The 25,613-nt window shown below is 40.1% G+C and overlaps 1 protein-coding gene across 6 annotated transcripts in view; it reads right to left on the reverse strand.

Annotated features, from left to right (window-relative positions):
* ZNF704 (zinc finger protein 704) overlaps nucleotides 1-25,613 on the reverse strand; it is a 104,999-nt gene that overhangs the window by 33,063 nt on the left and 46,323 nt on the right. For all 6 annotated transcript variants that reach the window (XR_007208313.1, XR_007208312.1, XR_007208311.1 and 3 more), the window contains exons 3-4: nucleotides 6,379-6,482; nucleotides 1,988-2,220 (exon numbers count right to left, since the gene is read on the reverse strand). Coding sequence is in view for 2 of the 6 variants with exons in the window: in XM_048329231.1 (XP_048185188.1) it covers nucleotides 1,988-2,220; nucleotides 6,379-6,482 (337 nt within the window). In the remaining 4 variants the exon portion in view is untranslated. The remainder of the gene's footprint in view (nucleotides 1-1,987; nucleotides 2,221-6,378; nucleotides 6,483-25,613) is intronic.

The following is a 25,613-nucleotide window of genomic DNA, read 5'->3' on the forward strand; positions in this document are numbered from 1 at the left end:
AAATGAAATATAATCTATCTAGCAATTCTGATCGATACTTTTCTTACTTCTATAATATAATACTAAATACTATTATCAGCTCAAAACCACACAACCAACCACCAACTATGGCAACAAGATGGAGGCCATGTTTACAACTGACATCCTAGGAATTCCAATATGGCATCATGAACACCCTATGTATCTTTATGAACACAGAATGGTTTAACATCCATCCCCAGTCTGATGGTAAAATCAGCCTCCTAGCTACACTGTGGTTTTGGATTTATTGTCAGTGGTAGGACTTTGCAAAAACCCATGCACTTTTTACACAATCAAGTGAAAGCTCACTCAGTAGAAATAAAGAACATGCTTACATTTCTTCCATTTCCTTTCCAAAAATTACCTATCCAGGCTTAATGTTTTATTTAAGAAAATAATGGAACATAAATGGTTTGGTGAGGAATAACTGCCTTAGAGGAAACTTTTAAGCAAATAGTAAGGTTATCAGTCACTCTATTTCCAGGTTTATTGCTTCTGACTTTTGCAACCCTGAAGAAGAAATAACCTGAACATTTTTGTTTCAACTTCTAAAAGTGCTAACTTGTACTCAGATCAAGTACCATGCTGGAGCCAGAATAAAGAAAAAAAAAACCTGCAGAAAGCAAGTTAATTTAAAACCAAGTTTGTCATGGAATGTTACTGTTTATCTAAATAAAACATTTGCCATACAAAGCAAAATCCCCGTGAAACAGAACAGATAGTGTAATAGACCTATGGTGGGTACATAAATAGAAATATTGGAAAGCAACTTAGAAAACAATAAAGATGGCAGCTGCAAACCCATCTGTCTCATCACAGCTGAGCAGTAAGAGTGGTGCTAGTAAGATGAAAGTTAACTGAGAAGCAAAAGGCAAAAGCAGGACACTTCTGCACTCCTACTCCTCCTCTCCCCAAACGCCCCCAAACTGTTTCTCTGTTTAGCGTAATGCTCAGCTCCAACTTCTAATTTATTTTAATAATGGTGTCCTCCAAAATACCTTTTTTCCTTCTTAGCAAGATGCACAAACATTTTACACCCCTTTCCCACCAACAAGGGAGGAACCACATGGGTCAGCAAATAAGCAGCTTCTGGAGCAAGAGGATAAATCTGAACAGGTTTAAACAATCATTAAAACTTCTTCCTGCGGGTGATGAAGCAATGAACTGTCTCAGACTGAGCCAGAAACAAATTCACTAAGGGAATAAATTCTGTTTTTTCTCCTTACAAAAAGCCCTTTTACATCTTGCTATGTAAAATCTGTCCTGTTGTGTTGGGAGGGAAGGAAACTTGGACTAGTGCCATCTCTTTGTTTTCTTTTTCTTCCAGAGAAGCTTGCTGGCTAGCAACGGTGCTTTTTTGGGGTTAGTTCTGGACCTTTTTTTTTAATGTCATGTTTTATTTAGCCTGCTTTGGCACTTCAACTGAGGATAAATTTGGATAATGCTAATACTATATCAAAAGCCACGGGGTTTGAGCTCGCTCTCTCCTTTTTTCACTACATACGTTTGTGCAGAGAAAGCTTCACAGTATTAAGGTATCTGACATGCTGTCAGACAAACAGCACTTTCAGGGAACAAGGAGTATTAAGGCCATAGTCGGTTTTTGTGATGACATGTAAAGGCTGCCTGTTGCATCCTGCACACAGAATTTGTCAAACTAAGACAGAAATCCCTTGAATGGCCAGAGGCAGCACCTTCTGGAAATCACTCTAGGGTTTTCTGAGCAGGAGGCTCTGTAGCACCTCACCATCTGGCAGGAAATATGTGGTCCTGATGGCAGCATGTGTGTGCAGGAGGTGACCACGTTGAATGAGACACAGTGACTAGGCGAAGTCCCTACGTTAACTGGATGCCAAGGAAGGATACAGAAGCAGAGCTCTTTGGGTGACCTGTTCCTTTCTCACAATGAAGTAAGCCTACCAACATCCTATCTGCCCATGGGTATGGAATTTAACATGAGGCTAACCTTTCTCTTCCTAGGAATGGGTTCATCAAAGAGAAGGTTGCTTGTTTCACCTTCATCAATACCATCATCTGGCTGGGAAGGTGTCCGAAAAGCTTTGAAGCTATCAGCTGACAGAGGTGGAGATGGGGTGGATGGGTTGGACTGGTCACTGGGAGCATTCCAGCTCCAGTATCCACTGCTGCTGGTACTAGAAGGCACAAATCCTCCTTCTTTCCAAGATCCATTCAGGGATTCTGTCAAGAACAACAACAGCCGTTATTACAACAGTATCACTGCGATAGGGCTAAGGAGCTCTTTTTTCTAAGGTTTAGATGCCATGTTGGTAATTAACTGTACATTCAGTAAAGGAAAATGAAAGCATTGGATGTAGAGAGGACAACCATGTCTAACCCACTGCACATAAGTTACATATTCCACACTTGATTTTTATTTTATTTCAAACAAACAAACAAAGAAGCAAAAGCAGCAAAGTATTTTTCTAAAAAGAAATGTTGCATTTGAAAAGATAACCTGTTCTGGAGCATAAACAGCAAAAACAGTCAGATATTGCACGTATGATTTAAGGAAAACACTTAAATTGACCTTTAAAGGTCCCTGCAAACCCAAACTATTCTATGATTCTAAATACATCCTCAACTTTCAACAGGAACGCATGACTAAGGTGCAGCACCAAAGCAAGCTCCAAGCCACTGTATGGCCAATAGGAGATCCCCTGGGAAGGGGACATATATGCTGAGCCCCAGAACACTAAGATCCACAAAAACATGATCATCTTCCCAGTACTAAAACACCAAAAAACCCCACAGTTACACTTCTTATAATCTCTCAGTACACATGCCTGTGCCTAATCTGAATCTCTGCCTGAGGTGGCATGTATCCCTTGGGATATACAGGTGTACAGGCATCTGGTTTCAGAACTGGAACACACAGAAACTCGATCACCTCCACACCTACTCACTGGAGGAACTGCCTCCTCAGTGCAGCAGTTCCCCTGACATTACATGGTGAGGAGACACTCGAACTAACAGCTTACACTCTGCAACACCATGGGTGGGAGTAACAGCACTGCCTGTACAGTCTGAGGCACAGCTTGAGCCATGCCTCACATGCAGAGGTCCTCAGGCCGGCATGTCACTCTTGCCAGTCCCTAAAGGGCTTCTGGCAGCAGAGGAGTATGTAGGTCATCAGCCCAGCGAAGGCATGGCCCCAGGACATCCAGGGTGCAGCCACAGGTGGCTCTGCCAGAACCCTCAGGCTCTCACAGGGCTTGGGCAAACGTGCAGGGATGGTTTAGGTGCAGCTTCTCCTTAACTCAGGCATTGGAAGCTTTTCCCAATGACGCTGTAGGTGCCTGAGTATTGCGCAATACCTGACTTAGGAGCTGGCAAGCAAATAACATCTTATCTGTTCATGAAACAATATTTAAATGTGAGACAAGTCTTTTCAAGCCAGTGCCTGTCTTTAAAAGATCTGCAGAAGTCACTCCTTCATTCCTTCTCAATTTCTTACAGAAAAATTTAACTAATGGTATTGGCAAGAAAGTGAGCTATCAAAAGCTTACCCCCAAACCAATGAATTTTTGGGTTTTTTCTCCTAATTCAGTTCGTTTGGGACAAAATCCTTAATGATTAACATCAGCCGCTCAAAAAAACAGAACGCAGTGCCCCCTTGAGTAGGCAGCAGTACTGATTTACTGATCAGGGCTACACAGCATGAATGGAATTGACCCTCTTTCTCCAGCCCTCCCAGTTCCTCTTTGGAAAAGGACATACACATTTCTGGTAGCTCCTAAGTTAACATATGAAAATGTCATGTTTTGTCTCATGATGTGACTGTGATGTGATCAGACACATGATCACTTCATGTGACTGTAATGAAGCTGGGTTTTGTTTCTTTTAAATATCTGGTACTTCAGTCTTGTGCCAAAGCCAAAAAATACATCTGGTATCAACTTGTGACCTCAGCATAGCTTAAAATTTCCATGTCTTCAGAAAAACAAAGGAACATTCTTTCAATTACTACTTTCTGACACAGTTATGGTGGTGCTTTCTATTCTCAGTGTTTACAGCTTCTCCTCACCTTGTTGAGAAAGAGATGTAAATCAAGAACATTTTTCAAGTAGCATGGAAAAGACTGAATGAGGTTGACAACAGGAAAAAGCCAAACACTGGTTCTCATTCATACTAACAAATCTGTCCATGTAAAGAAGTTTAATATATAAATAAAAGCAACTTACTCTTATTTTGGGGCTCTTTTCACACTGCTGGAGTTGCGTGAAAGAGAACCAGACCAAATATTATTCAGCTGCAGACAAACAAGGGCCAAACTGATCCAGTTTACACGGGTGATCATCCCCAGGAATTCCACATGGATCTGACTTTAATATTAATGCTAATGTTTTTTTTTTACTTCTAGGCAAAATTCCATTTGTTTTAACAAATGTTCCTTTAATTATACTGCTACTTAACTGCCCTTTTCTGGAAAAGCATGTAGAAAAAACTAATCGCTAATAAATTTGTTGCTTATATTACTAGGATCAGAGCCTAGCCTTGCAACACCAAATAAGCTTTAAATTATCACGTCTTTACACTTCTATTTAAGTCTTTAGTAAGCCTTGACTGAGGCAAAACTAAGCTATTCAGGGAGAAGGTGCCCAAAACCAGCTTCAAATCTTATCTGTGACTATGGAAAACATAGGAATTACTTTTTCAGGCTAGTCTTCCCAGATTGTGGGAAACAAGTAGACAAGCTATATGAAGAAATATCAAAGAGCACTCAGACTATGCTAAGAAATATCAAAGGCAGTTAAACAGCCACTATTTACCTATTAGCAATTCAAAAGGGCTTGTTAGGAAGATCTTTCTGATCAACAGCTGCAGCTAATGTACACTGCAGCTCCTGAAAGGTGTCACCTGCTCAGACTGTCTAAGGTGGCAGATACTGCTTTACCCACAGCAGAGCAGCTCCCCAGGACAGGAATGCAGCAGGGGATATGTGTGCCTTGGCCACACCAAATCCCTGCCTGGCACATCAGCACAGGTCCATCTTCAGCTGTCTGTGAGCTGAGCAGCTGGAGAGCAGGTGTGCTTATACCCTTCTGCTGGCCTTTCCCAGGGGCTGATAACATCCTGTCCCGTGGCGTGACAGTCACCAGGGATGTCACCGCCTGTGGTTTCCCAGCGCTCCTCAGAGCACTGGTATTCCATAAACACTTCTGGATTTCAACACTGGAAAGCACACTAACAAGGGCCATGGGTGTTCATGGCCAGAATTCCAACTAAATGGATAAAACTTACATTTTCCGAAAATAAATGGAAAACCCACAGCATTTGTTCAAAAATGTTTATAAAGATTGGACATTTGCTATGAATTCCTTTAAGAACATCATTCAGTGGATCATGCCTGTTCCCATGAAGAAAAGCATGTATTCCTCAATCTTCAAATTACTGACAGTAGGAAAGCATCTAGTGTTTTTTAGCAGTTACACATGAGTAAGAAAAGGCAGAGTCATACAAACAATGCTGAGGTACCCTAACAAGGTTGTCCTAGTTTAAATTATTCCTTAAAATAAAACACTCTTAAGAATTTACTGTAGCTCGAGTCAATCTCACATGGATCAACTGTATTTCATTACCAATCTCTTTATTACCTGAAACGTTTTATATATATTTTTTGTGTGTGTGTCTTCTGCTATACCATGAATGAAGTAGTCTTTAAAGGGATTATGGTTTTGATGGAAGACCATCAGAGTTACAAACAGCACAGGAATTGGAGGTCTAATCCTACACCAGCAGAAGCAGACCTCTTGCTGTACAGATTGCACCGCATGGTCTCTCAGCCAAGGGCTGTGACCTGGAAGTGCTTTGCCTTATTGTGGCTTTAGGTAAAATCTGATTTCCATGGAGTGGAGGACAAGAACAACTGCTACCATGTTTCCTGGATACAGCACTCAGGACATGGTTTAGAGGGGAACATGGTGCTAGTGCCAGGTTGATGGTTGGACTTGGTGATCTCAGAGGTCCTTCCCAATCCTAACCACTCTACAATTCTAGATTGTATATGTGCAAATGGAAAAAAGCTCTTTGAAAAATTAAGTGTTTCAGTGAGGTCAGGAGACTTTTTGAAGTGCTCATATCCCATTTACAGATTGGGCATCTCCCATTTAATAAACTAGAGCTGCTCTACAGTTAAAGAAAATGTTTCTTTTCATTTCTGCCAGTGCTGCACCAAAGACTTTGACTAGGTTGGAGCAAAGCTCAGTATGATCCTCAACATACCAGAAGACAGCCACTCACCATTTGTTCTCCACCATGGCCACAACTCCTGGAAACAATCCCCCTGGTAAAGGGCCCTGACACCCCTTCCCACAGCCCCTGGCTCCAAAAGCTTACCATTGGGTCGGACAGGAGGGCTGCGGACCAAAGGGCTGGTGGATAAACTGGTGAGTACCATGGCTGCTGTTACTTTATCCATGTCCAGTTCTTCTGGAGATTTCCTGAAACACAGTGAGTGGGAGGCAGGAAACACATCAGCAAATATTTAACTTTTGTTTTGTTTTTTTTTTTAATACCAGCCCAAATACTAAGCCAACATAGCACAGTAACAAAAACAAGCCGCTGCGCAGAGTTCTCCAAGCATTGGTCTTCTGGCAACCAGAGCATATCAAGAGGCTTCTACAAGCAAACTAACTAAGTGTAAATAGGAAAAGAAGTGAGAAAAGAAAATACATCTCTGTATAAAATTTTCAGGATTACTGTGACTCTCTGTAACTCTTTGTTCCCTTTTTATTTTTCAGAATTTCAGCTATTCATATTCTTAGAGCGAAGTATGTTCTTAAGGTGGTTTTCTTTTCCTTGGATGAAGACACAGAGATGCAAAATTGGGTGAGACTACTAGCAACATTAATAACATACATTAGCCTCTATAGGGTAAAGAAAAACCATGAATTAGAACTAAAGGATGTAAGTTTGTTGCTTCTGCTTAACAGTATTAACCTTCCCATACTCTCTACGAAAGACCGATCCTAAATTTTTCCTGGTCAGATTAAAAACCAAATATTTTAAGTATTTAGGAAACTGCATAAAAATGGCGCAGGAGGGGTAGGTGGGGAAGAGAGAGAGGGAGAGAGAGAGAGAGAAGGCTGTTTTGCAGGTGTGATGGGTGCCTGAGCCAGCATGATGGCACAGGGGCCTGTTCCTGCCTCAGCCTGGTCTTGTTGGGAACCTGCGTAAGTCAGAGGAGAGGGGTAACAAGGGAAAGGAGAGCAGCCAGCTTTCCAGGAAAAGGAAGAGAAGATTTGGACAACGGCAAATGCCACCAGGATCCAGGATTCAGTGATCCATTGCTCAAGGAGTCATGGGGTTTTTTTAGGCAATGAAGGAATTTTTTTTTTGTCTGTAAAAATTACATACTGTCTTTTTCACCCAAGAAAACTCTCTCACAATGTAAAATTTCTGAGGAGTCAACGCACCAAAATAAAACTACCAAACCCACTACGTTTAGCAGACTTTTGCTTTCCATCCTTGTGGGTTGGAAATCCTTGTGGGATTTCCACCTTGTGGGTGGAATCAAAGCAGATAATTTTTTGGAAACGTTGACTGATCATCCAAAATCATCATCTCACTTCCTAGAGATCAAGTTAATTTTGTTCTTACAAAAGGACACTTCCCCCCCTGTATTCTGCTTTGTGGGTCTCCGGAGATATCTCTGTGCCTTGCCAGGAGCTCTACTGAACAGATCAGATGGAGTCTAATTTAAAGCCCAAGATAAGAAGTGGTCAGCTACCTGCTGTTTCCCATCAACTGTTGGTCAGTAAGTCACCAAGAGGAACAGGATGTGCTGGGTGCACTCCCTTTTCTGGAATCTTATCTCACCCATCAGGTGGAAGGTTCATTAACTGAAACTATACTACAGTCCAAGGCTCTTGATATTTTAGTGAGCAGACCTTGAACTTGCCCATGAAACAGTTCACAGCTGCTTTCTGGCTGATGCAAGGACTCACACAGATGCTGATCAACACTCTCCCATGATGCACAACAGCTTAACTCTCACAACTGTCTTTTGCAACACATCAGTGCCTGGAACCGAAACACTGATGATGATTCCTGCTGTGTTCTGATTATATCTGTAGAAACCCTTCTTTCCTCCAGCCAAGGCTTTTGCAAAGAGCACAGCAGCCATATGGTCACCATCAAGTACTGGAAAGGTCTCAGATATCTGCTATAATCAGCTGAATCCTGAATCTGTCACCCATCAGCTCCTCATGCCTGCAGAGGAGTGTTTCACTCAGAATGCCAAATTCCTCTGGGCTCAGAAGCTCCTTCCTCAGGGATGACATGGAGGTGCTACACTTTCTCAAGACCAACACTGCCAGATGATTTTCCAATTACCTAATATCCCAGCATGAAAATTTAGTTTCTGAGAAGGCTTTAGTTGCTCTGTAGCCCACTCTGGCCAGACTACACCAACTGCCCCTGTGACTTCATCCAGTTGTGAATGAACCATTAATATCTGCGTTTCTGCACCATATGACGACAAAGTGATAACAAGTTCCTGATATGATGGAGAAGCTGATCCCTAGTGTTTGTAATCAGACTTCCAACAAGGTTCTTCTGTGTGTGTGGCAACAGGACTAACATGTTCCCATCCAGGCCTCTGCAGAATTGCAAAATCACACTACAGCAGTTGTTGCAAGTGTTTGCCAAGTTGGCGTCGAGATGTCAGAGTCTAGACCCGAAGCTAATCCCAAAGCTTCCCCAAGTAGTTTATAACTAACTTCTTCTAGCTCTTCTGATTTTTCCTCCCCCCTACAATGACAAGCACTACTGTTCCGAAAATCTAACCCTTACTCCAAATAATTTTACAATGTCCTAAAATTGTCAGCACTGGCATCTGTGCCTAAGGTGAAAGTCTTCACAAGCAGGCAAAAAACAGGAATAGTCATGAGAATCCTTGCCATTTCTAGCCATGCTAAACCATACTCGTTCAGCTACTGGAATCCTTTTTTCTTCCTGATCCAATTTAACAGGCTAATAGCCCAAATAAAACAAACTTTGGACTTTTTCTCTGCCCATTTTGAACGACAGTCATTTTTAATATTTACCACTCCTCAACTGCATCCAGCAAACAAGAAAACTGCTCATGCTTCCCAGCCACAGGAATTTTAGCAGCTACAAGTTCTGGCTTATGTGACTCTGCTCCACTTTTACAGTTTGGCTCATAAATGCAAACACACATATTTCATATATCAGTCAGCCAGTACTGCAGCAGCAGCAACAGCCTTTGAGAGACAGGCAAGGCATAAAACTGAAGAGAGGAACCACTTAAGCCATCTGCATTTAGTCAGCATCACGTGTGAGCTGATGCCTTAAGAATTGCCCCAGTACTTTCCAGCTTTCCCTGCTGGAAAGCTGAACCTGCACACAGCTGTTCAACAGTACTTGCACTCAGAGGGGAGAGTAACTTGTTCGTTACGCATTAATTGTTCCCAAAACATTTATCCCACCATTGCTAAGGCGATTTTCTGTGGACTGAAATCAAAAGCCCTTATGTTACTGTTATTAGGTGTAATGAAATCAGTTGTAAGAGTATCTACTACATGAACTATGAAGACTTCCTTTCTCTAATCCCACATCCCAGTCTCCAAATGACATCTCCCAACTTCTGGATGGATGTACTTGTGTCAGTCCAGTCTGCATTTGAGAACCAAGCAGTTTTGGATCCTTTCTTTCCAAGTGTTTGTAAATCCAAACTCATGAAATAGCCGAATTACAATGAATCAGCTGAGATAGCAGCAGCAGAAGTTACAGGTCCTTGGGGACAGACTTTTTACCACCATCCAAGGTCTCTCAGTTTCATGTCTCCCTGCTTCCTCAGCAGGGAGAGTGGTTTCACTGGATCCCTGCAAAACACCAATCTAGCCAGCCTGGCCATTAAAAGTGTCTTTTTTTTAAAGGCCAAATCAGACTTAGTTACTACACTTACTCTTGATCAATCATTTCCTTGATTTTGCTGATGAATTTATTGCTTTTTTGATAATAATTTATCAATGTTAAGCAACCATCACATTTTCCCCAGTCAAAGCTCTCTACAAGGAAAGGCTGGGTTTAAGCTCCAGAAGATGAGAAAAAGAGGGTCCAAGAAAAGTCCAAGGCTATGCAAGTGTTTCAAACCAATGCAACATCCAATCTCCTACTGTCCCATTTCCTCTGCCAGCTCCTGGCCACTGTTACCTTCAAACTCCCTACTAAGTACTATTTCCATCTGGACACACCTATACCACACTTCTATTTTTTCTTCTATTTTTTAAGACTTGCTCTCAAATAAATCTTTAAAACCACAAATTTTATTCTAGCTTTTAAGTCTTTAGACTACTGTTTATTACTTGCCTGGCTTAGATCGAAAAGCCTGTAGTCCTTCCTCTAAGTCACTACTTTAGCATATTTTAAGGGTACTAGAGAATATTCTTAGAGCAGAGAAGCTTGTAGTGGGAGCAGATGCTTTTGATAAAATTGACCCTATTGAAAAGCACAACCAAGTTCACTTGAAGCAAAGAAAAAAAAAATCATTTTCCCTGCCCACAACTCCAAAGCTTTCAGTCAATTCCCTGACCAGAAACCTCTGACTCCAGCGCAGCAATGCTCCAAGCAATGAAGCACTGGTTCACTGTGCTGTAAGGGCTCTCCTATGCTTCAGAGCTGCCCCAGCACAGTCTGAGTGTGGGCCAGGCAGTGTTTTCTCACCAGGGCTCCACTCCCACCAAACAATGAGAGGGACAGCAGTATCTTGCAGCTGCCAGGACCAGGTGGCATGGGGATAGAAACTGCAGCATCAGAAGAGCCCCGGGGAGGGGAAAGGGAATAATATTTGCAGTTACTTCAGGTGGATGTTGGCTACAAAAGTTCATCATCAAAGAACCAACCTTCTTCTCTAGAGTCACATACCCCTGCTTTCCAGTGTTGTTGAGCTTGCCTTTCCTTATCCTACCTTTTAAACAATAATCACCCGAAGCCCATAGGCCCTAAACATTCAGATTTACTAAAAGGCTTACATTTTCCTTTGTTTTAGTGGAGTCATGTGCTTATCTATTTCTTACTGCTATCCTCACCAGAGGGACATGATAAAAAATAAAAAAATTAACTAGGATTGATAAGAAGAGAAGCAGTGAAGCACAAAAATGCTTTTATTCCATGTTAACTGTCTACTGTCCTCCACCCAAAATTCAGCTTTTGACAGTGGTTAACAAAACACCTGGACCTTTTGCTAAGGAAGTACCATATAAATATGGATGCATTAATAAGCTGTAACTGGGACAAAATAACACTCTATTTAAATTGCTCTCTCCCTCTCATACTTACATGTCCTAAATTCTCATAAATAGACATCTGAAATCTGACTCTGATCACTTGACTACAGTCACATCACACTGATATTGTCATACTGAGCACTGCATCAATACTATTAAGCATGTTGTTAGAAGCTTTCGACACCCAAAACATGATTCATCATATAATGAACCATTGTACCCAGCACACCAGTAATAACAGAAGCACTTCTGAAAGAAATAAAAATCCGAAATTACATTCTACAGGTAAAATAAAAGTATTTTCATTTTCTTCAATTCATTATTAATGGCAAAACCAACATCCTAACAAAGAACCAGCAAGAAAATCCATGTACACGGCTGTGACTCCATGCATCTAAAGTAACTACAGCCACTCTTCTATAATGAGTAAAGATCTACATCATGCTACAAACAAAATATTCTTAGTCCATACAATACTTTGCATTTATAATAATACTTGGTTACCATCTAACAACTCAAAATACTGACAGTACAGATAAAGAAATGATCTTCTTGCTCTTGTGTTTGGTTGCTGATTATGGAGATTGAAAATTACTCACTTGCCAAAGACAAAAACAAAAATAAGAAGAGAATGGTCCATACAAATAGTCCAAGGTCATCAGCATTCTTCAGTAAAAGCCATAATTTTTCACAATAAAGCAAAAAGCAAAGGGCAATATTTCCAAATATTATATTGAATTAGCATAGTACTATAATGATACATCTCAAAACATATAGTGAGCATTACTATTCACACATTTAAAAAGAAAACTGGTGTTTGGTATTTGAAGGAGAGAGACAATAATAATGCACTAATTGGAAGTTAAGGATTTCTGCCTTTGCCCATTGTGGTCGAACATAAAATTAACATTTTCCACACTAACTTTGTATTTGCAGACTAATTCATATGCAGAATGAAGGGCCTTTCTTTGTTTCTGCTGTCCTTGTTATACACAAACCAATTTTTTTATAGTGACAGCTACTAGAATTAAGATGAAAATCTTTTACTGTACAACTATAGGAACTTTTCTTCTAAAAAAAATATATATACCTGAACTTCTCAAGGAAAAAAAGAAAAATGCATCAAAGGCCACCTCAAAGTCCTTCACCTCCTCCTAGCCAAGCTAACAGATTTTGCTATTCAGTTATTCAAAGGGCCTTTGGAAGTCTGGTTGGTGTGTTAGAGCCTGAGAGCCCTTGACAGAGTCCTCAGTAACTGAGACGCTGACTTCCTATTTGGACTGTAATAGCTTAAAGACAATAAAAGGTCTCTGCACATCAGTCCTAACAGATGGGAGACACTCACAGAGTGGTTCGCAGCATCCTGGAATAGAAAATATGTTTAAAAGAGCTGAAGAGAGAGTGATGCATATTACAAGCATGTTTCTCGAAGTCTTTTATTTGAACTTGCATCTAGCAAGCACTGCTCCACAAAGAATGGGCCTGTTTTTACAAATGCGTACTTCTTTATTATCTCCATGGTCACTAAAACTTGACAGAAGAGAATCCATTCATTTTTACAACCATTTTGTAGATGTAGATACTCAAGAAATTGTGGTATTTGGTTCCAAAGGTTGGCTGATGTACTCTCCCACACACAGGGCTCTCATTTGTCTCTCCCTCTGCTGCTCCTGCCATCTCCTCAAGCTAGATGGCTTCCCAAGCCAGGTGTGTCCCCAGGAGCACCTGGAGCACCCTTTCCAGTGCCCTCTCCTCTCTGCAGAGGTACAATCCAGTGATGCTACCCTGGCTGCTATGGAGGCTACCACCACACCAGGCCTCTCCAGGGAGTGCTTGCAGAACAGCACCAGCAATAAACAGGATGTTAAATTACTGTGATTCCTGTGGTCTGGTGTAAACACATCCCACGGACATGCTCTGCTGCTGCTGTCCCCTCTGCAGTGCAGCGGCAGGAATAGCTGCTTTGCCCTCTAAGGCTCCCTGGAAAAGTTTGCTTAAGTTTGCAAAACAGATGGAAAATGCCTTTTTCATAGAAACCTTTTTATCACTGCTTTTTGAGCAACTTGTCAACTTCCTTAAAGATAACTGAAATTTCAAACCTATCCATATGGAAACAGGACTGAACTCTAGATCTTGCTATCTGATTCACAAAACATGGGATACAGTGTGCTGGCACTGGGGAGAGGATGGGTAGTAAAACATTGCTCTCATTATTGGCTGGTGATAAGATCTACAGTTTTAAATGCTCTGCATAAACGGGAACAGTGAAGCAAGCCAAATTCCACAGTGGGAGATAAGCTGCAGTTTACACTAGTAATTTATTCTATATATTGAAAAAATTGATCCAATGAATAATTTTTACTTTTCAAACAGCTGCAATCTATCAGGAAGACTTATCTGGCGAAGAGCCCTTGGGGCAATGACTGAAGCTGTAGTAGGAGTATGACACAGAAATTGTCTGCTTCAAAACAGAGCAATCAAATAAAGGGTAATCTCTTGATTGTGAGTGCAAAGCAAAAATTAAATTCAGAAAGGAATAACAGAACCCTGCAGACAACAGTTATCCCTTACAGTCATCCACCAATCTTGAGGATTTTTGGAGAAGATTTTCTGCTCCATTTTCTCTACTTTAAAGGCCACTTGCTGATGCAACAAATAACTCTGTCTGCAAACCAAGTCTCAATAGTGCCCTGAAGCAACAGACCAATTATTCCAAATCTTATCCAAAATATTCATGTTCCATCCCTTTCCTGCCTGCGCCTTCTGCTACTGTTCTAGTTTGTTCACAGGTACATCCCCACTCATAAATGAGATCACTCTGATGGGGTACTGTTTAGAGAAAGAAAACTTCACACTGGTGCTTTCCTCAAGGAAAGGGGCTGGATCACTTGCTCAGTGCAATACAAAATACCACGATGAATATGAAAAAGATGGAAAAGTAACAAAAAGTCCATAAATCTTCCTTAACTTCTGAGAAGAATGATTAGCTGAAGATAACCTTAGAGCAGATGTTACATGAACTTTGTCTTTCCCAAAGTAAGAGAAAACGCAAGGTCAGAAATGTTTTGCTCTTCCTTCTTTCCCTCTTATCTATTGCAAACAGCATGATTCCCACACTGTATAAATGTCTCATATTCCCAAAATATGTTTTGTAGTATTACTGCATATATAAAGTCCTAATGCACATACATGGATAATTTGTTTAGCACAATTTGTCTCTAAAAAGTTGCTGTAAGTCAAGCTTAAAGTAATATTTAACTTTTTTTCTGCCACACCATTAAGTATAATTTTTTTCTAATAAAACATACATTGATGAAACACTTGAAAAAACCTGCAAGTCCTCATCTCACCAAATCAAAGAGCCACAGGCATGTTGTTCTGTTGCTACACAAATCTACTACTGTGAACAAGATGGCAAGCACTTCACTGAAATCAAGTCAGTCTCAAAAATGACCCAAGGGTCAGTTTCTGTTTATTGTTAATATGTACGTGTCATTCTTTCTGAGCTCTCCAAATCCTTATTTTTTTCAAGCAAGAGCCAAACAGAATTGGAAATAAAAAGCCACTGACTCTGGACAATGTTGTCCTGAGCTGCCAGTGCTGCTGAAAGAGATCTGGAGACTCCAAGCAAGAAATACCTCTGAGATAATCCTCTGCTCCCTGCCAAAGTGAGACTGTATACCCTGAAGAGTGGAACCATTAAGCCATTGCTTCTATGGCATACGTAAGCCAAAAGGTCACAGCACTGTAAACTATCTTCCAGGGAGTTCTTTGCTATTGCAGCCATTCAGGAGACACACGCTATACTTCACCTCACAACTGGTTGGATTTCTGTCCTTCTCCATCCATTAGAAACCTGCTTTAGAACAGAGAAGACAGAGAGTTAGCTCATCTTGCCCTCTCCAGTCCCAACTTCCATTCATCTCCTGTCCTTGGACCTGTTCTCCAGGACTACATGGACTACAGTACCTGTGATAGCTAATTCAAAGCTATTTTGTCTATGCACACGTCCATGAAGAGCATCCACATACACCTCTCAGATGGGTTCTCTTTCCATTTCCCTGATCATCCTACAAGTTTGTGTTCATCTCATTAATAAGAGTACATCCATCATGAGCAAAGCTGCTCCAACTGTTGTTAATACGGTCTTGTCCTCATCTTCTACAAGGACACTATTATTTCCCCGTTCCTGCTGAAATCGCCATGATTTGACTCACAAGGATAGCTCAGTCACCTGTAAGGAACAGTAGAACACTGCTGTTCTCTTCACCTCTTGTTTACAGCTAATGAAGTTGGAATTATTTGGTGCTAATGATTTTTTTTGTTTTGAACAGGTGATGAAAATGTTTTCTTCTAAATATAGTAACATACACAACTGACATTTATCTTTACATCCAGCCTAATTACAGACCAGATTTTAATGCTTTTCTTTTCTTGGTTTTCATTTTCTCAGGAAATATCATTATTGAGATAGCAGCACTTCCAGATACTTTTCAGGTAGAGCAGTAGGGTGCATGGTACAAATACCAATAACATATAAACTCTCATACTTTATATGTGGGACTCTACAGACCACTTGGTCCAGTACTCTGCAGCCAGCACTACCTATTTTAAAGGAAGATGCAATAGGGACATTCCCACGATTAATGTATCATCTGATCCCCATGAACTACAAATTTCCTTATACTCCGTGACCAGAGTAAAAAAGCACTAACAGAACATTCTAGATATTCCAATATATCTTCTATCAGCTATGGCTCTGGATATTCTTCTTTTCCTCATTTTCTCCCTCCTCTGTACATTGTCCTCATGTCTGGGCTTCAGTCATATTCCAGGGCAGGGAGCAGAGAAATCTAGTTACATTATTCAGGAGACAAATACTACCTTGTAGCAGGTTTGATTTAGTTATTTCTGCAACTGTTCTGTTGTTTCTGAGCTACCAGACATGGAGAGCAGAAGCTCCAAGCTCATCATTACTTTATTTGCTATGACATTGCCTCCTATCAATTGCCTTTTTGATGTGAACATACCCAGGAACTTCAGCATTTCTTTACATCAAGCTCCTTCCATGTTTATCAAGCTACAGTTCAGGATACACCCCATTTCTGAGACATGAAGGAGTTTCGGAATGAAAATACCTCAGCCAGAGATCTGACTGATGTACTTTATAGCAACCCACAGTTCCTCCAAATTACACACGAGAGATACAAAGCGAAGCCCCCGAGGCTATTCCAGTGTCAAGGAACTGCCTTCGCCAATTTTATGCCATGATGACTCAAGAGACAAGCTGATGTTCTGACAACACACTGGCAATGTGTTGAAGAGCTAAAGAAGGCCTGAGTCCTTCTGTTTTAGGAAAGAGAGTGCTAGATTACAGACTGACATAGATACCACCATATTAAAAATATATTGTGCAGTAAGCATCACCATCCTGCACACACTCTACACCGTATAAGCTTGTTTCAGGTGACACACAGTTTACCAATAGGTCTTTCAGATTTTTCAGGCAGGTTGCTTTTTTTTTTTAAATCTCACAATTACAGATGAGAGGTTTCTGTTGTTTGCTTAGCACCTGAAATTTCAACTGGACATTATTTCCCTGTTAAGTACCACCACCAGAAAATCTCCAGGCTTAACCAACACAGCATCTTTAACAAGGGCATCTGGCCTTGAAACAGTCAGGGCACAAAGCCATCTCTTCACTGAACCATCTCTTATAAAGAAGAAATATATTTAAGTCAAGCATACATCTTTCTTCTTGCTTTTTAAACAACTCTTCAAACCTTTCAAAGGTCCAAAACAACTTAATTTCTTCCAAAGGAACCAAATATCTTAGATAGCCGTCTCCTCATCCCATGAGTTAAACTTTTGCTGCACAGATAAGAACTAAAGATATTTTAAAAATGATGGATATAAAACCAGACACTACAAAAAAACAAGATTGGAGAAGATGAATGGACAGTAAGGAAATGCCACTGAAGCTTCTGGGCAGAGTAGGACCTACCAGGCATGAGCCAAAGGTGCCTGACACTACACATCCATGTTAAAGCATCACTAGAATTGCCAGCTTTCTGTGGCTGAGCAAGCCATCTGCACAGTCAGTGTGTGGAGAAGTTGGGGTTTTTGAAGAGCACTGTCCCCTGCATGTACACGGTACAGCATGTGCATGTGACTGTCAAAGAAATCCCAGGCAGGAATAACTGCACCAGAATTTATGTATTTATGTACAGCAGAGCAACATCCACAAGAAAATGAGAACACATGGACCATGTAGACTACCTATTCTAGACAGCAGCCAGTATTCACTGAGCAGATATTATACTCCATGACCATATATATTTCTTCACCACGCAACACTAGCGCACTGAAGATGCTCCTCCTTAACAATCCCACTGAAAAGGAGCTTAAAATAATTTCCTGTAGAAGACCTCTCCTTAAACAGTTAAAATTGTTTCTGTATTTCCCAGCTCAGGATGTTCTCCTGGGGTACAATTTTCTAACTGATAGATGTTTGCAAGGAGCAGTGGTGGCAGATTAGTCATCGTTTTTCTTCATTAATGTAGGATTGTTAGGTGCCCAGCATCCTAAATAATGAGAGTTAAAAACCACAACACTAGACCTAGACCTTTGCTTTTAAAGTATACCACAGGTACAAGTCCCACTGTGAAAGGGGATGTTTCACACATAAATCTGGTGATGCTGCAGATGGGAATGATCATTCTTAATGATCATTGCTGCAACAGCATTAACTGAAAATGTTTGTCATGGCAGGAAAAACAGTACCTTGCACCACTACTTTGCATTGCACTGCACTGAGGCCATCAAGCAAGACGCCACACATAACTTACACTACGTAACATTATAGTATCTGTATCAGACCTTCAGATCAATCTTAAATAAGCATTCACCTTTTACCCCATCACCACCATTTAAAGTAGATTTATTCACTTATGAACAGTTCTAGCATCCAAAAACCAGCAGTATGAATGATGATTCATGACAATTACAGATACACAGTAGTTTCTCTTTAAAGCTATTGGGAAGTCATTTAATCCCTCACAAAATTTCTGAGCTCTGGTTTCTCGTCTTTGATTCCCTTCTTTGAGGGAAGTGAAAGCATTGCCCTTTCATGGAGAGATGTCAAACAAAAAACAAAATATAGTTTATCATAGAATAGCCTGGGTTGAAAGGGACCCTAAAGATCATCTAGTTCCAGCGCCCTTGCCGTGGGCAGGGACCTCTTTCACCAGACCAGGTTGCTCAGAGCTATGTTGGTTATGTTTTTAAAACACATGCAACAATCCTGGTGGAACAAATTGGACCTGAAGTTAGAATCTGACCCTGTAACTGAGACAACCGCAACACAACAATACCAAATAATCGAAAAACAAAGGTTGCATAGTCAAGCACAGGGTGGATAACACACAATTTGAGAGCAGAGGAAGGCTGATATTCAATAACCTGCAATACACAAAACACCTTCCAAAGTGGTAGAGGATGCAGAAAAAGCTGGAGGGAGCAATTGCCACATATGGTTCTACTGGGACAGTAGGAGATTTGGGCAAAATTGGTCTGCAAATTATTGCCTTCCCTGTCATTTGTTTCCAAGCAGTTTACATATGATCTGTAACACCATTATAGGGAATAACCAAAATACATATTTACATTTAGCATGAAACAAAGGCAGAACTTCATAAATGATCTGGAGATATGAAAATAAAAATGGTTTAAGAAGCTCTATGAAACTTACTTTTGATAAAGTACTGTAAGCATACAAGATGGTCAATTTAGACAGAATAAAACTGAAGGGAGGTATCAAGAATATTTATAAGTACTCCTGATCTAAATGTTTTTCCAAGATGCTTTTAACATTAAACATTCAGTGTACTATAAAATATGTTCGCTCTGTGAGTCCAGGGCTTTTTGTTGTGTTCTTGTTTGGTTTTAATTACTTGAATGCTTTGTATTGGAAAGAATGAAACCACCGACATAATATGTGGTAGCAGAAGAATGCATCTGGCTTAACTCTGCTGTCATCTTTAGTGTTCTTGTTCTGAATTCAACGTTTTTTTCATTACAGGAAACTACCAAAAACTGTGGCCTGCAGGTATCAAAGGGAAATTGAGAATACACCACCCAGCCTCTGGTTAGTACTAGGTCCAGCTTGTTCCCCAGTTTGTTCTGCTAGACAGAAACACTTCCTTGGTAATGCATGCGTTAGTGTTAGTAGCTGTTTATAAAGGCACAATACAACAGTGCTGTACAGACTCAGATAGTGAATATGTTCTTGTAGTTTTCAAATTACTTAGCAAAACCCGCTCACCACCTTTTTTTTCATTATTATTTTTGTCTAAGAAAACACTGCTCTCACAAATATCACAAGTGATAATTACCATGACATAAAACAGCCAGTCACTTATTGTGGGTCTGGTATTATGCTCATGTTATCCATTCTCAGACTTCCGTAAAGTTACTCCTGCTTCTGAGAGAGGTACAACAACCATAACGGTCACCAAAAGAAATCACACAAAAAATTAACTTCATTAACATCTTCACCACTTTCCATACTGTCCTATGCAAGCAGTACTCTGTATCAAAGTAGAGATGCATGTTGTAAAAATCCACCAAAGTCTTACTGAAATGTCCACGGTACAGTTGATACTACTAATTTTTGTTTCCATCTATCAAAGACAACACCGACTTTAATGACAAGAAGACACTGTAATCCATTATATAATTCAATTATCTTCTTCCTCTCAGAAAAAGAAGTGGACTCTTTTCCACTATTAGTCTACAAAGTACAACATTTTCCATCTTTTTTTTCTGTATTCATACAATGTGCCATGACCTAATGGTCCAGTTTCTTTGTCTTCAGATCACAAATGTACAAGTGGCTAAGCATGTGGAATGTTCCACACTAATGAATTAGAGTATTTATAGTCACAGAGGCATTGACATTTAAACTTTTTGCTAAAATTATTTAAAGAATTCTCTCTGTACGTGACAATGGAACCTCTTTCTTCAGAATGAAGTCTCAGAGAAGAGAGATTATTGTTATTACTCTTAAAATCATACCCACTGGAAAACACAGGGTTGGAAAGCTGCAAGAACAGCAAATGCAGGCACATCCCACTCTGCACGCTGTCAGGCAGACTGTCCACAATTTTCATAAATTCAAACATCCTCCTCCCTCATCTTAGTCCCTCTGTGATGCTCTGCTCCAGTCTTTCTACACTCCCTTTTCTTCCTGACACCAGACTTCCCCTAGTATGCCTGTCTTTTCCAACAACCATCAAAGAATTTCAGGGAGAAAAAAACCTCTATGATTTAATGAAAACTCTAAGGTTAACACAAATAAAGACATTACCAAATAAATAAATCTTTTCATAAACCAGATGAAAAGGTGAAGCTTTAGCCTGTGAGCAGCTGGTAGTCTGGTTTTGGTACCTGCTTAATATCTGCTTTCATCAAGTCCTCTCTGCAGTCCTGGACAATCACGGCCTCCTCCTCGCTGCTCTCTGGGGATCCCCCAGTTAGTGTGTTAGCTACTTTGGACAAAAGAGACATGGCCTTCATGAAGAATGAGTTACTTCTTCATGAATCACTGAAAGCAGCATTCACCTGACAGCAGGTTTTAATACGATACAAACATGAGCACTTCCATAAGGGGATTACATTACTATCCTGTAGACACACTGTATTTTGTGCAAGCTGGAGCACTGCAGATATACACTATCTTTGCAGAACACTACTGCATTTTGAAAATTTACCTGTTTTATTTAAAGAATAAGCTATCTTTAGAATGTCTATCATTTCTGATTGTTTTTCCCCCAGAAAAATGAAGGTTACTGGATTTATTCTTTCTCCATTGCACATCTCAATACAGATGTAAAAACTGCAATGCAGCTGCAACTCTCCAGTGGAGCTGATAGCAGTCTCATCGCTACCATCACCCTTTGGCTTTTTAGAATAAATAAACTGTATTATTTCTCTCTTACTTCCCTTCAACAACCTTTTTTTATACACACACAAACTTGACTCTTTTCCCCTACCAAGCACAACTCCGGGGGTCACTGAATCCCCCAGCTAACTTAAAAGTAATTTTTCCCTTATTTCACCTCCAGCACAAAGTCCTCATGTAACTTGCCATTAAGAAAAAGATGTATGTAGGCAAGTATTCCTGGATCCTCAGTATGATCTACCTGACACACGTGACTATGGAGACATGTCTGACAACTTGCCCAGCAAAGAGCTCCTCCCCTGGGCAGTGGGAATTGCTCTCTATCCTTTATGTGACAGGATTTTGCTGTTTGCACAGCAGATCTAAGCAGATGAGGAAATTTAGGCCAGCATCTTTCTTTAGAGCATGCTGGGAGTAAGGAAGTCCAAGTGATACCAAGTGTATCTTAGAAGGGTGTTTCCTTTTTTCAAATGAAGATGACAATATTCTTACAGCCCTGATCATTGTGGCTGCAGCTGCAGTAGTAGGTTCAACTCACCCCTTGGTCTGCATTATCAGAAAGGTATTGATCTCTGACAGCACGGACATATCCCTTCCCAAAATATCTGTACGCTTCAGGTACTACTCCATACGGACAAAAGGAATAAAACTGCTAGACTTGGAACTTTGGAGAACCATGGGTCTCGCAACTTGGCCAACGAAAACAGATTGAAACCGTATTTGTGACACACAGTTTGGCAAAAAAAAGTGGCATTTCTGTGTTTCAGGGATGACTGCTAACCATGAAGAAATACATGGCAGAGCCATTGACTACAATGGCTGGACATTCTTACTCATGTTGTGGTAATGTACATGATCAAATTGGGGCAAAATGGGAACAAAGAAAGAGAGAGCATGTGCATCTCCACATAAAACTAAAAAAGTACAATTTATTACCCAAATTCCTTTTTTGTTGTTGTTTTACATTTCATATTCCATTCTCTTGTGTAAGACCTTATAGTTGAATTTTTTATTGATTGATTACATATAAGATAAAGAATAATGTACTCAATGTATATTTGTCCTTCACTTTAAAGAAATACCTTAAAAAAATAAGTACTAACTTATAAAGCTGCAAAAAAATCATAGTCACATGTTTGTCTGCACACGATCCAGAAACAGATTTCCCAACAAAAGATATTCAGCTATAAACAGCAATACACAGAGCATGATAAATCACTTTGAAGCAAGCATCTGTAATGACACAGCCTCCAAAGAACCTTTCACAAACAAAAGTGTTATTAAAACAGTAACACATGCTTTCAGACTGATTTCTCTTGGTCTCAGTTTGCAACCAGGGACTTGTTTTGAAGATTTGAAGATAAACTCAAGGGCAGATCCAGCTTGTGACAGTTTCCGTACGCCTGCTCTCCTGCCTGCCCTCCCTGCTCTCTGCTGTGCTGAAGGGATGCTCTGTCACAAGGGATACATCAACCAGCCGACCAGCAAGGCTGTTATGCAATGCGTCCATCTGTGGTTCCTCTGCTGGCATTGACTGCTCGCCTTAGGAAAGCCAAGAGTGTCAGCAGCCTTGCTTTGTAAAGACTCTCCTTGTTCTTTAAATAACTCCAAGGATGACGTTTGTGTGACTCCTTGCTGCCATACCTGGCTCATGAAGAGCAGTGCATGGAGTCCTGGCAGTACAACACCAATTGCATTGCCCCTGGGACTGCAGTACTGGGAACTGGGAAAATCCCGACTTTCCAAAGCAGAAACCCAGCAAAAAAATAAAAAACATCTCACAGAACAGGAGGTGAAAAAGCAACAGCTTCATCGCCGAGCACTTTATTTTACCTGCCTCTTCATCCAGGCTGACATCTGATGACCAAGCATGTCTCTGGCTGAGCATAGACCCAGTCCAGGAGGAGAAAGAGAAAGCTGTTCCCTCCTGCTCCCACTGGTCTACCAGTGGCCCAAGCATGCCAGCATGGGAACGTGTAAGACTCCCACTGGTTTGAACTGGTCTGGTTTCTGTATTTCTCTGCAGACAATGGAACTGCTGGTAACTGCAAAGATTTGTCCCCAGTTTAGTGGTGTTTAGATAAACACACTCCTAAGTAACACCTACACCTTAGCCAAAGGTGAATAATTAACACCCAAAGATTTTCAACTGGATAGTGCCGGGTGCAAACACACAGTCAAATCAAAAAAAGAAAGAAAAAAGCTTTGGCCAACTTCCATAATTCACACCTTCCTTCAGCATACCTCATTCCCAAGCAACATACCTGACACAAATTTAAATATCTACCTATTAACTGTACCATAAAGCTACATGTGTTGGGATGTTTTAAACATATTCATGTGCTGTCAGCTTCAGCAGACAGATGTTATTTTGGTATCCAGACTCAAAAAGACCATGTCTGAACCACTTTAATCACTTGATGGTGGATGTTCTATCAAAAATACTATCTTTTCAAAATACTTAATGAAAATCTCAAGCAAAATAGAACTGTGTTGTTTTATGTGTGTCCACACTCATGCTTCTAGAATAACCAGTAATTTGGGACACATAACCCAGCACAACATTGTAAAGACCAGTTTTTCAGAAAAATCTTAAGGTGAAAACTTTCCCCCAAAAGACTTTAAAAAACCCCCAAAATGTCATTGCAATCAGACAATGTGAGCAACACAACTTCATGAATCACTCTTGAATCAGAGACGTGTAGAAGTAAATCTGGCTTCACATTTTAGCCTAGATGGCATCTGAGTTATTCAGGGAAGCCCAAATGTCTAGCACAATTCTGCTGTGGTATTACTGTCATGGTGAACAGTCAAGATTTCAGAGTAATTGAATGCAGTAATCAAAAATGCAGTCACAGCCTTCATTTTTTTGACTAATCTCCTAATTTTTTACTCCTCAAGAATAAGCAGTTTCTCAGTTGATTTTTTAAAAAAAATACCATTATTGAAAGAATCAAAGAAGATTCACTAGAATCAGAGAATATGAGACTTTAGAAGCTGCCTTCACATAAACTTTCGTAAGTTAACTTAAGTTTAGAGTAAAATACAGTAAGCAAAGGCTGTATGCTCACTAAATGTATCATGGAACAGTACTTCTTTAATACGTGTGCAATATGTTCTCTAACACCACAAAATGTTTGCAAAAGTAATATCCAGTATTTCTGAGTTGTTGTGAGTGGGTTGGGAGTTATTACAATAACAGTTATGAGAAGGGGCATTTGCTTCAAAAACTGGTAGAAGAGAAACTGCTGTTAAAGAGAGAGACTTCATCTAATGATTTCTGGCACGGACCTGCATAACGTCTGTTTCCAAAGCTAAATCACAGGGACAAAATCTGTGGGGTCAATATTTATTTTTGTTAACTCGAGCCTCACTTCAGCTTCAAATTCTATGAACAGAAATCTGTAAAAAACAAACATTTAGAGAAGCTTTTTTGCAGGCAGAATTTTAACTGTACTTTAAAATCCAACTATGTAGTATTCATTTTCCCAACTTTTTTTTCCCATGGAAATTTTTGTCAGATGAAAATCATGCCTCTTAGAAGATGACACTGCATAGCTACATGTATAGTCCAGAGCATTTCAGCACATTCACTGATTGCATTCTTCCACATTAGACTGCTGAGAGAAATCAGTAGCTGAAATTTTGTTTCAGTAGCCCACAGTACTCTACACTAAAGAAAAAACAGACATGCTAAAGGGTACTCGTTTTGGACCCCATACTCGCACTCAGGAAATATTTCATTAAGTTAAATGTTGCCTTTTTCTTCTCTTAGTTAGGATATAATTTGACAAGGGAAGTTTAACAAGGTGAACCTCAGCTTGCTAAAGTGGAATGGTAATTGACTGCATAATACTTTTTAGAATTCATTTACAGTGGTGACAAGAATATAGTTATTGGTGGAAAGAGCAAATAAATACCTGCCCCACTCAGAAACCAGCTGACAGCCCTGGTGACCTGCTACTTGACTTAATTTCTACTAATTTTCCACTGGAGAAGTTCCTAGCAGGGAACACAAAAGATTCAACAGGAAGTTTCTATAAATATTTGGCTCCTTTACCCAAGCAATCCTTTTTCCTGTGCTGTTTTTAAGCTAGATGAGCTAAAATCAATGTTTTTGCACATGACTGGCTATTCCAAGCCTCATGGAAACAACCAGAACACAGGGTACCAGCAGTGCACTGCATGAAATGCTTCAAGAAGTTCCCAAATTAAAAAAAATCAAATGGTCAGCTAATGAAAACTATGTATTTTCTTCAAGTTGTCATAAATATCAAGGATCTAATCCTGTAAAATTTAGTTTACACCAGGAATTAGACCAAAATTAATCTTTTTTTTTTTTCCCTCTAAAAGAGAACCTC

Source organism: Corvus hawaiiensis, chromosome 26, assembly GCF_020740725.1.
Source record: "Corvus hawaiiensis isolate bCorHaw1 chromosome 26, bCorHaw1.pri.cur, whole genome shotgun sequence".
Classification (NCBI taxonomy): Eukaryota; Metazoa; Chordata; class Aves; order Passeriformes; family Corvidae; genus Corvus; species Corvus hawaiiensis.